Source organism: Nicotiana tomentosiformis, chromosome 5 (assembly GCF_000390325.3).
Source record: "Nicotiana tomentosiformis chromosome 5, ASM39032v3, whole genome shotgun sequence".
Lineage (NCBI taxonomy): Eukaryota > Viridiplantae > Streptophyta > Magnoliopsida > Solanales > Solanaceae > Nicotiana > Nicotiana tomentosiformis.
The window spans coordinates 98,091,641-98,103,735 of record NC_090816.1 but is presented as its reverse complement, the minus strand read 5'-3'; the positions used below and the strand labels follow the sequence as shown (position 1 = coordinate 98,103,735).

General features: G+C 33.8%; 1 protein-coding gene across 1 annotated transcript; it reads left to right on the top strand.

Moving 5' to 3' along the window:
- The first annotated feature begins 7,760 nt into the window (after positions 1-7,760).
- Positions 7,761-11,819, top strand: LOC104088801 (GDSL esterase/lipase At5g33370-like). Its single transcript, XM_009593537.4, has 5 exons — positions 7,761-8,147; positions 9,011-9,138; positions 9,684-9,926; positions 10,798-11,050; positions 11,375-11,819. Exons 1-5 carry the CDS (start codon positions 7,892-7,894, stop codon positions 11,605-11,607), a joined length of 1,113 nt encoding a protein of 370 aa, XP_009591832.1. The 5' UTR covers positions 7,761-7,891; the 3' UTR covers positions 11,608-11,819.
- Positions 11,820-12,095: the final 276 nt, after the last annotated feature.

Genomic DNA, 12,095 nt, shown 5'->3' with positions numbered 1-12,095 from the left:
CCATATTGTGCATGTTGATTCATAGAGCCTCTGTTTTGTTGCCCCACATAGTATATAGATTCAGGATTCATGGGGCACATGTCACTCATATGACTGTCACCACATATTTCGCAACAAATAGACATCTGTTGTACATGTTGCATTTGTTGTGTTGTCATTCGGTTCATCTGATTTGTCAGCTTTGCAATATCTGCTCTCATGGCTGAGAAGTCATCAAGCTCAATCAACCCGGCTGACTTCTGTTTAATTGCTCTTCTTGCATCCCCATCTCCTTGCCAATTATGGTCATTGGTAGTGAAGTTATTTAGCAAGAGTTGTATTTCACTATACGGCCTCGCCATGCAACTACCCCCACAAGCTGAGTCAAGATTCATCTTTGATGCTTCATCTAACCCATCAACAAAAGTGTGGCCCAATACCTCATCAGTCTGACAATGATGCAGGCAGTCTCTGAGTAGCTTCTTGTATCTTTCCCAAGCTTGACGAAGTGTCTCGCCATCCCGTTGTTGGAACCCAAGAATTTGGCTTCTCAGCGATTTTGTCTTCTTAGTAGGGAAAAACTTGATTAGAAATTTCCTTGCTAAATCATCCCAAGTGTGGATTGAGTTTGCGGGCTCCTTTTGCAACCATTCCTTAGCTTCCCCCAACAGTGAAAAGGGAAATAGTGTTAGCCTGACATAGTCCTTGGAAACGTTCGGATAATTGTAAGTGTCCGTAATTTCCAAGAAGTTCTGAATGTGCCTCTGCGGGTCCTCATGAGATAGACCCACATATTGTCCTGTGGACTGAATTAGCTGTACCATGTACTGTTTGAGTTCAAAATGCCCAGTGATATTAGGCTTCACAATAGCCTGAGTCATATTCGCAAGATTGGGCCTTGCGGCTTCAATCACCGGACGCTCTTCATTACCTACCATCTCTATTGGCTGTGGTTGAACTATGATGTCCAACTCTCTTTCTATTCTCGTTCTAGCTTCGACTTCCTTTCTCACTCTATGAAGTGTTCGTTCAATTTCTGGATCAAAAGGAAGTAGGTTGTTTGCACTTCTGCTCCTCCGCATTCAAGAGAAGAGCCTGTGAATACAAACAAGGCAAACTGAAAATTAAAACTTGAACAAATAAGTAATAACAGCTCAACTCAGTCAAGTAGCTAATTTCTAGGTCCCCGGCAACGGCGCAAAAAATTTGTTGGGACCAAACACACTCACGCAAGTATACGTGGTCGTCAAGTAATAGAGTAGCGAATAGAGTATCGTTCTCATGAGGACTTATGATTAACTTTTGACTAATTCAAACTCAAATAGCTTATCAATTCAATCGATTCCTTATAAAATAGATAATTGTCTAATTTACTACCTGAAGACTATCAAGTAATGGAATACCAAAAATCAACACAACACTTAAATAGTTTTAAATAACAATCAATGGGAGATAATATTCCAGGGTCACGGGTTATTTAACAATCATGTTGCATTCTTAGCTTAAAAATAACTAATTGATTTATCTAGATTGTTGGTTCACAGAGTTGATATTACTCATAAGAGTCTGTCGAGCCCTTACTAGCCTATTCAAGCTAACTTAATACCTATATGTCTATGGAATTAAACTTAACAAGAACGCATGTACAATTCCTATATTGCAACCGAGCAAGGCAATTAGGTATATGTCTATCCCAATTGCGAATCCTTTCCCCTATGCCCGGGTTTAAGAACTTACTCTATTTAATTCTATATGCAATCTAGAGTTTCCACTTTCGAGTTCAACTCTAGATTCGTAGATAGTATTTCACTGTTAGCTACTCAGCAAAATAATTGAAAACATAATTAAATAAACAACCCGATATGATTAAATCAATTTCGTCAATTTACACTTCAAACATCAACATTCATGTATACCCATGACCCTAGAACAATAGGGTTCTTAGCCACTCATATTCAGGCAATCATCAAAAATTTACAAGAGTGCATAAGAATCAATAAAAGAAGAGAGAATAGGAACTCAAGACGAATTCTGTGATTTTTGAACTTTGTTGTGCCTTTTTTCTCTTCTCCAATATGTTAGATAACCTAAAGGAGGCGTTTTTGGCTTATATATTGCGTACAAAAGTCGTGGGCCAAAGCTCTCCTATTCTTAGTCCAAATCGGCTTCAGGGATTGATGCTAAGGTGGATGCGACGCATCCACCTCGTCCTTTATTTCAGTTTTGCCTGCGAAGGTGGATGCGACGCATCCACCTTGTCCTCTATTTCTCAGCTTTGCATGTGAGGGTGGATGCGACGCATCCACCCCTAGTTCCTCCATCTCAGATTTGACAAGGTGCGGATGCTATGGGCTGACTTCACTGCTAAGGGTGCGCGAAATCTGATCTTTTTTCTAGATTGGATGCGACGCATCCAATCTCTCTTCCTCTACCTAGAGCACCTTTTCTTCATATTTTTGCACTCCAAACACCCTAATTCACCACACACAACTCAATTAGTCATAAAATCAATAATTAAACCATGTTGGGCATTTTGAAGATCAAATAACATCAAGAAGCGGTTAAAACATGGGTAAAGTAACATCAACACATATCGAAATATGCCAAACATCATGCTACAACCAGACGAAAAGACGAAAAGATCTGTAGGCTTTAGGGGTTTTCTAAACAAATTATATTACTAGATTACACACTGAAAAAAGTAATATGTCCCTACTTATTTCCGAACCATTAGTTCTCCTAACTAAGCACGAAAGTAAAATAAGCCCCAAAATGAAACTCATTACACTAAATTTCTTTTTATAGATATAATCCTATTTATACATGCGCAATTTAAAGTACTAAAAAATCAAATTCAAAATCGAGACTCAAACTGACCTGATCATGAATTCATGATTAACATGAGAGGAACTCTTATCACAAAAAAGTAGGTCTTCTCTATTTCAATAGCACTAAACTTCGTCATATCTTTTATAATTCTTTTTTAGAGAAGAACTTTAAAGACCATTCAAGAAAAAAGAAAAAAAATAAAAGATAGAGAGAAGAAATGAAGCTCTTAGTAGTTCCTTGCAAAGAGAAAGAGTAGAAGGGTGTGTTTGATATCAAGAAAAATATTTTTTGAGAAATATTTTTCAATTTTTTTATATTTGGTTGATCTAGATATTTTAAAAATATTTTTCGCATCAACTCATTTTTCTCTAATTGAAAATAAAAATGACTTCTTTGCCAAAAAGAGGAAAAACATTTCCAAAACTCTTTCTTAAACCTTTCCCACCCAATTCCCCACCACCCTCCATCCCAACCCCACCCCACCCCACCTCACCCTAACATCGCCACTGCTACTTCAGCCTTTAGACTCTGACCTACCACTCTCCACTGGCCTTACCTATTTTGTCTCATATCTAAATTATATATTTTTTAAAAATATTTTTGTTACCTAAACAAACACCCAAAAATAAGTACGAAAACTACTTATTTTTCAAAAAAAAAAAATCAAAGAAAATATTTTCAACGTACCAAACACACCCAAAATGGCCCATTCTTTTGAAGCAGAAGACGAAAGCACATGGGAATTGAAAGAAGCGGTGTTCGGTGAAAAGAAAAGTTACTACTTAGTAGTTGATTAGCTGTATTTGAAGCTCTCTTCCAAATGAAGCCATTAATACCTTTGAAAATTATCACTAACTTCCAATTACTTATCTTCTAAGAAGTTTGGAAGAATTTAATAGACTGTAACCGTCTTCTTACATCACCTCTTGCATCATCTTCCTCTTCCTCTTCCAATGAGTTGAACAACAAATAGAAAACCTTGCAATGTGCAAGAATGTACACATGGATATCACTTTGATTAAGGCAATCCATATTCGAGTATTCATATGACTAATTCCAATAAGTTTAGTTGTCTACTGAGGGAATAAAACATTTACTACCAAAAATTAATTTATTCTCAAGTCTTAAATTTTAAAAATAATTCAACAATCGCATCATATTTTTTCAAGGGTAGTTTTTCGTATGATTTCTAAATGTATAATGTATATCCTTTAAGTATGATAGTCTTTTTGACTTGTTTTGTGTGACAAACTTTTCTTTTTAGTGAGTTCTAAAAAAAAATTAAATCATTTAATCTTTATATATATCTTAATTTATTTTTAACATGTACAATAAAGAGAAAACATAAAAAGGCATGTAAAATTCTTAACGATATCTAAAAATTAAAGATATTTGTGATACAGCTTTAACTTACTTGTGAGAAATATCCTTAATTCTTAAAAATGTGTGCACAACGAAATTACATTCACAAGAAATGCATCGGGAGAGTGTCATTAATTTTGGGTTCCTAGAATTTATTGAATTTTCTTATTTTATTTAGTGAACTTATGTCACCAAAATACGTGGCGCAATGGTACGTAATTGCAAATGTGTAAGGAGAAATTGCAGTAGTAGGGATAAAAAAGAATTAACTTTGCAATCATATTCTGTAGTCAGTGAGAGAAGAATGTACTAATTAATTCAAGAATGAGTCCACAACTTTACTACTCCAGTTCATATGTGAGTCCACAATATATATATATAAATCATTTCATATGTGACGAAGTTCATGTCCTTAAATTTACATGACTTACATATTCATGTATGCTCTCGTAAATCCTTTGAAGAGAATCACTTTTTTTCCTTTAACGAAGTTAATTACTTATATAACTCCTCTAGGATTTCCGATATATATTAACATAAGATGGTAAATTGAATTAGTCAACTTAAATTTCATAAGCCAAGTGTCACGACCCCAAATTCCCTCCGTAGGAAGTCGTGATGGCACCTAGTCTCTAAGACTAGGTAAGCCTATCAATGCGGAATAATATATAATAGATATCTGAAATAAATAAACTACAATTCAAATAGTTACAATTCCCAAAATCCGGTAGAAATAAGTCACAAGCTTCTAAGAATTTATTCTTTATGTCTCTATACATCAGAGTCTAAAGCAAATAAGGAACACAACATAGTAAGATAGAAGTGGACTCCGGAGTCTGCGGACGCTGGCAGATATACCTCGAAGTCTTCTCGTACATCTAGTTTACTGATGTCTGGTCTGATAAGAGGTATCTGGATCTACACAAAAAGATGTGCAGAAGCGTAGTATGAGTACACCACAGCGGTACCCAGAAAGTATCAAGTCTAACCTCGGTAGAGTAGTGACGAGGTCAGGTCAGGGCCCTACTGAAAAATAATTAATGGCATGGTAAAATGTTTAACAATATAATAAAATAATATGACAATGGAAATGAGTCAAGTAGTATGTCACCATTTAATTACACCAAATAATGGAAATTAATACCTCGTGAAAACAAAATAGAATTCTTTTCAACTTTAAGAAAATCATAACAATAATCAAAGGCGACTGCGGCCATAAATCAATATCAACAAGGGCACTCCCGAGGTACCGCCTCGTAGTCCCAAATCATAAATAAATTCACAATATCTCATTTCCTTATATCACCGCGGGAGCCTTCACAATTTATTTTAAAGAAAATATTTTTCCCGAAATAGCATCCCGCGTTTTAGCCATCCTTATCACACCGCATGACTTCTAGTAGTTTCCCCTACTAGCTACGCGTATCAAGCCATCCTTATCTCACCGCATACGTTTCAACACCCAAACCTTACACCACCGCATGCATATCAATATCACAATATATCACAATTTGCACCTCAAGTGCCCAAATATTTTAATTTATCAAAATAAATCAACAACAATATTTTTCCATAATAAAGAGCTCACGGCTCATGCCAAAATAATTCAACAATAATATTTTTTCACAATAAAGAGCTCACGACTTATGCCAAAATAATTCAACAATAATATTTTTCCACAATAAAGAGCTCACGGCTCCATCACAATGAGTACGAAAATCTCACCAAGAATATTCGGGAATAAATAACTCAACAAAATAATATTTCAAAATTTTAATACGTTGCTTCAATTCCAAATTTAAAATGTCAAATAATTCATATTAATAATATTTAATTTAAAGAAAATCAACCTTCAAATAATCCACCGAATAAAAGAAACCAAATTTCAATTAAACAGGTAAAACAATTAGCAGGAAAAGGTCAAGCAAATTTAAAGTATAAACATTTAAATCAATGATGAAGAATATAACAAGGTAAAATTATTTAATTGATATGCAACAGTGATCTACACAATTTAAATGCATAATCTTTCACATTTAGCTCGTGTACACACTCGGTCACCTCGTGTACACGACTTTCAACACGTTTTAATTTATCACTTCAATACCAATCCTAGGGAAAATTTCCCCCACACAAGTTTAGACAAGTCACTTACCTCGACTTGCTCCAATTTAACCAAGTTGTATGCATTTTCCTCGATTTTCCGACTCAGATCGACTCGTATCTAGTCATAATTAATTCGATACAGTCAACAAAAATTATAGGAATCAATTTCATAAGAAATACTACATTTTTTCAATAAAATCCGAAATTAGCTCAAAATTTGCATGTGGGCCCACATCTCGGAATCCGACGAAAGTTACGAAATATGAATGCCCATTCAACCACGAGTTTAACCATACCAGAATGACTAAATTCCAATAACAATTCAACCTTCAATTTATTTCCAACTTAAATAATTTCCAACTTAAATAAAGCAGAACCTGTCCACGCTACGTGCATACTATTCAATGCCCTTCTAACAACTTTTTTTTGAAGGAATTCACAAAATTTTAGAATGTTATACATATAATTATATAATTGATAAGGCTTAAGTTCTATGCATTAACGTGTAAATATATTGACAACATCATATCACTTATTATATGATAAATACAGGTATATTTCTTTGATCATCAATGCGTAATTTGATAAAAATAATAATTTGCATACTATATTATAGTATGGTAAATGATTATGTAAAACAACTTTACACTGCGATGTATCGCATTTGTAACTTGTCGTTCCATCTAAAAAGAACACTCATTATGTGGTCAATAATCAACTCTCTAGCCTCTAGGTGATTGTTAGGTTGGCCGTTTTAACTGATTTGTACTTTAATTTGAACAATCAGTAGCAATTCAACACAAGGCAAACGGCAGAAGTCAAATTTAAAGAACAAAGCAAACGTTTCACATGGTCATATATATCACTTCCTACTGTTGAAAAACCAAGATAGGAACAGAAACAAATGGTGAAATGGGACAAATGAATTATAAGTTACCGAAGAGAGATAGAAATTGTTGTTACAAGTACTATAGCTAAAAGAATTAAGGATTTCCATATTAACATAAGGATTCATCCCCGCACGCGCGGGTGAAGACATACAAAAATTGTACTATTAGATTTGGACTCTTAATTTTAAAAATATAATAAATTTAGTATTGAGAACCTTAAGGTCAAATCCATCAAGTTAAAATATTGGATCCGCCTCTAATAGCAGTTAACTCAATTGAATTGCTTTCAGATTACTAATCTCACTTTTTATGGATGGGTTTATGTATTCATCTTTTGTTTGCTTGATAGTGTAGAATTATTTCAATATATTGCCGCTATATAGAAGTTAAATTCAAAAACAAAAAAGGGGAAAAAAAAGAAGTCTTTGAGTTGAATGATTGAAAATGCATTTAATCACCCCTGCTAAACAACTGTCCACATTGATTATACAATGGGAAGTTGTTGTGATCCTTTTTCTTTACTTGTATTATAGTAACACCAAACATCCAAGGGTGCCATTATATATAAATGCAACTCTGCTTTCCCAATATACCACACCAAAACAGTTTCCTTAGTTTTTAAAGGAAAACACCACGTAGCTCTAGCCCTTGCTTTCTCTCTTTACTTTCCTTCTCTTCTTTATTAATTACATTCTTTTGCTATCACCATTTATACCACTTCTTCCATGGCTAATTCTTCTTTGATTAATCTTAGGGTTATTTTCATGACCTTATTATCATTGGCAATATTACAAAATGGGGTAATTAAAGGTGTAGAGGGAAGAGCATTTTTTGTGTTTGGAGATTCATTGGTTGATAATGGAAATAACAACTATTTAGCTACAAGTGCTCGTGCAGATTCCCCTCCTTATGGCGTTGATTATCCCACTCATCGTCCCACTGGCCGATTCTCTAATGGCCTTAATATTCCTGACATTATCAGTTAATATTCCTCTTTTTACTTTTTTTACAACTTTGAAACCAACGTTTGACGTGGCCAAAATATTACTACACATTACATTCATGCATAATATTATTTGATGCATGTAAACATGAATGGCCAGACAAGTATTTTTCTTGGCCCAGCTTTCGGTGTGTTGCATTCCATGCCAAAATTCACCTAATTCACTTCATTTTATTATAACAGGAAATTAGTTTTCTATAGTTTCTTTAATACGACTAGAAGCCATTACAACCCTTCAAAATAATTTCTTTTTCTAAATTTGTGCATGCATGGGCTATTTTTCTTATTCGCAAGCAGGCACACACGTGGTCCCTGATTGAACGATTAGAATCGTAGTGTCACAAATTTGAATTTCAACACTTAGGTCTTCCATTTCTCCTATTACATTCAAAACTCTCTATAATAGTTGTGTTTGTTTCGATATTTTTTTACTATTATAGTAAAGTATTGTTATAAAAAATATATATTATAACATAATATAAAAAAATAATTCTAAAGAAAATTTAATTGTTCTAATAAAGTATTATTATAAAGGATGAATGTTATAAAGAGATTTGACCGTATACACACATGTCTAGCACAAAAAGGAAAAAGAGAAGGGGAGAATCAGTATACACAGGTGGCAATTTTTAAGGAAGTGGCTCATTTCATTGCATGCATGTGGTGTTCAAAGACAAATCCTATACTTTAATTTTTCAATAACTTACTATATTTTGTCCTTTCTTTTCTTGGTAAATATTTATCAGCTACATATATCTACGACTATCATTCCTTTTATTTTATTCTTCCTTATGTATGATTTTTTTTTTTTTTTAAATCCCCTTTTCAATGCAATTATTAGGTGAAAAGCTTGGAATGGAACCTACATTACCATACTTGAGTCCAGAGCTTCAAGGGCAAAAGCTTCTTGTTGGTGCCAACTTTGCCTCTGCTGGGGTTGGAATACTTAATGACACTGGAATTCAATTTGTAAGCTTTATTTAAATTTAAATTTCCAGTTAAACTATTACTATTTGATAACTGATTTATAATTTTTACCCTAAAAGTACTTCAAAATCCAAAGTATTTTTTAAAATATTCCCCACATTTCATTGCTCCTTATTTTTATGTTGGTTGGCGGGGTACGAGTCAAACTTGAGTTCTTGCACCAATTTAGAGTTATAGTTGTAGATTAAGGTTTCATTAAGTTTGTAGAATGTAGATTTTAGTTTCCTCTCTTCTTTTTTAATAGGAAAATAAAATAAAAAATGAATTATTTTAAATAGCCGCCGGTCCTACTGATTAAACTAAAAACAGGCTACATATGCATAATATATGTATTAGCTATATATAATATATATGTATAATCTATGTATACCGTTAGAAAAAATAAATAATAAATACGACCGATTATTTGTTTAAAGATCTCATAAAAAATACGAGTAACATTTTTAGCCTCTTTTTATCTTGGTTTACCTGTGCACTACATTCTTGTTAAATTATACTCCTAGTAACTATCTCACCAATTTTACCAGGTAAACATTATAAGGATTGGGCAACAGGTGGAGTACTTTGCAGAATACCAAAAAAGAGTGGCAGCCTTAGTAGGGACTGAAAAGGCAAAGCAACTAGTGAAGCAGGCTCTAGTCCTAATTACACTTGGGGGCAATGATTTTGTCAACAACTATTATTTGGTCCCTTTTTCTTTGAGATCTACCCAATACGCCCTTCCAGATTATGTCACCTTTGTCATCTCTGAGTACAAAAAAGTTCTTGCGGTAACAATACTCTATCCTCTAAAAACTATACTCCTATTAATTATTGCTGCATATATAATGTCAAGTATCAACATGTTGTAGGTTAACAAATAAGTCACTTTTTTTGTCACATTGGGACAACAAAATAAAAAAGATACTACTATATAAGATCATTTAAGTTATTTTTGACACGCATAGTATAGCATTCTCCATAGAATAGAAAAGGTTGTATAAATCTATTTGTGACAAGTTTTGCTAGTGTAACGATGCACGTGGTCTATCACTAAATCCAGTTTTTTTTAGTGTTCCGGTAAGAAAAAATTAATTTAGTCGATATGAAAAGACTTTAAACTAAAAAAATTGACGTACCCAAAAAAGGAAAAAGAAAAATAAGAGGATGATAGTAAATTTAGAGTTTTAATTGACCCCTACAAAAATTTAGAACAAATTAATATATATTTTTGTATATACTTTTATGAAAAGGCAACATTTGAGCAAGAGGGAATGGAAAATGGAATAGAAAGGTCATAATCTATGGCATTTAGAGTACGTGGGCAAAAGAAAATAAAAAGGTAAGAGGATTCAGTAGTTGAACTTAGTGCACACCTACTTAAGATGGAAAATAAATATTGCATGTGATTATTGAAATGCGATAGCTAGCTCATACTAGTACTTTTTGTCAACTGATTAAACTTGAGGAAACATTATTGTACAATTCTTAGGTGTGCCCTTATATTTCAAGTCGTTTTATGTAGCACATCATAAAGACAATGTCATTTCACTCCCCCCACCCCACCCTACCCTCATTTGATTGACACTACAACACGAATTTCTTATATTTTATTATTAAATTTAATTTATATACACTGACAATTCTAATTTTATTATGCAGAAACTTTACAGCTTAGGAGCTCGTAGAGTTATCGTGACAGGGACAGGGCCACTAGGTTGTGTGCCAGCGGAATTAGCCCAACGGAGCCAGGACGGCAACTGTGCAGCTGAATTGCAGGAAGCAGCTTCATTGTTCAATCCACAGCTAGTTGAGATGCTTAATGGCCTGAACAGTGAGATAGGGAGCCATGTTTTCATTGCAGCAAACACAAATCAAATGCACTTGGACTTCGTTACTAATCCTCAAGCTTTTGGTATATTAAAATTTAAGCCTTTTAATTGATTACCTACTTACTTTTGTCATATTTAGCGTAACTAGTTTAGTACTAAAAAGTTGTAGCAAAATAAGTTGGACTTTTCCTAGGCTTTAATTGATGTCCCACATTTTTAGTCCTCTCTAACATCTAGTACTGTTATTATGGGGACAGGGTAAAGGCAATACTATAGTTCTTAATTATGAAAAATTAGAGGGTTTAACTTTTATACTGATGGTTGGGATTAGTGATTGTGTAAAAATATTACTTAGTTAATTACACATCTATACTTTACTAACATTGAATATTAATTGTATGGGGCAGGATTTGTGACATCAAAGGTGGCATGCTGTGGACAAGGACCATATAATGGGATAGGGCTGTGCACACCCTTATCCAATTTGTGCCCAAACAGAGATGAATATGCATTTTGGGATCCATTTCATCCCTCAGAAAAGGCAAACAGAATCATTGTTCAACAAATCTTGACTGGGACTACAGCCTACATGCATCCCATGAACCTTAGCACAATCATGGTTATGGATTCCAAGGCTTAACCAATTCTAAAATTCCCATATTTATCTACTCTCTCTTTTGTTTGGATTTTCAATGGAAATGTTATTTGTTTAGTTGTAGCAGTTGGTGTACGTGTCTCTAAGTGGAACAAGAATCGTTTTAGTTGAGTTCCTTCTTTTTAACAATAAGATGGAAACTGTGTCAAATGTAAGTGCTTTTGAGTTGATCAAATCTGATAGCTTGTATTCCTGCATCTTTTCTACTAGCTATAGTATGTCTTTCTTTTTGTTATCTTGAATTTGTGATGGAAGAGTTACAACTTTTGCGCTATTGGAAAATTTACACAAGTTTAGATGTAATGGTTAGTAGAAGTATGCCATTAGTGCCAGATTCTAAAAGTACTTGCACGAAAAAATAGCAAAAATATTTGGGTAGTAGAGACTCATATTATGGCTTAAATCATGTAAAAGAGCATAGAAAAAGATTTCCACAGTAGAATTAAGCATCCGGATCTAGTTATCTGTCCATT

Bases quoted from the DNA above. Each gene is read 5' to 3' on its own strand.
- LOC104088801 (XM_009593537.4), top strand. From the start codon at position 7,892: ATGGCTAATTCTTCTTTGATTAATCTTAGGGTTATTTTCATGACCTTA. The intron at 8,148-9,010 runs GTTAATATTCCT...TGCAATTATTAG, and splicing joins TAATATTCCTGACATTATCA to GTGAAAAGCTTGGAATGGAA. The intron at 9,139-9,683 runs GTAAGCTTTATT...CAATTTTACCAG, and splicing joins ATGACACTGGAATTCAATTT to GTAAACATTATAAGGATTGG.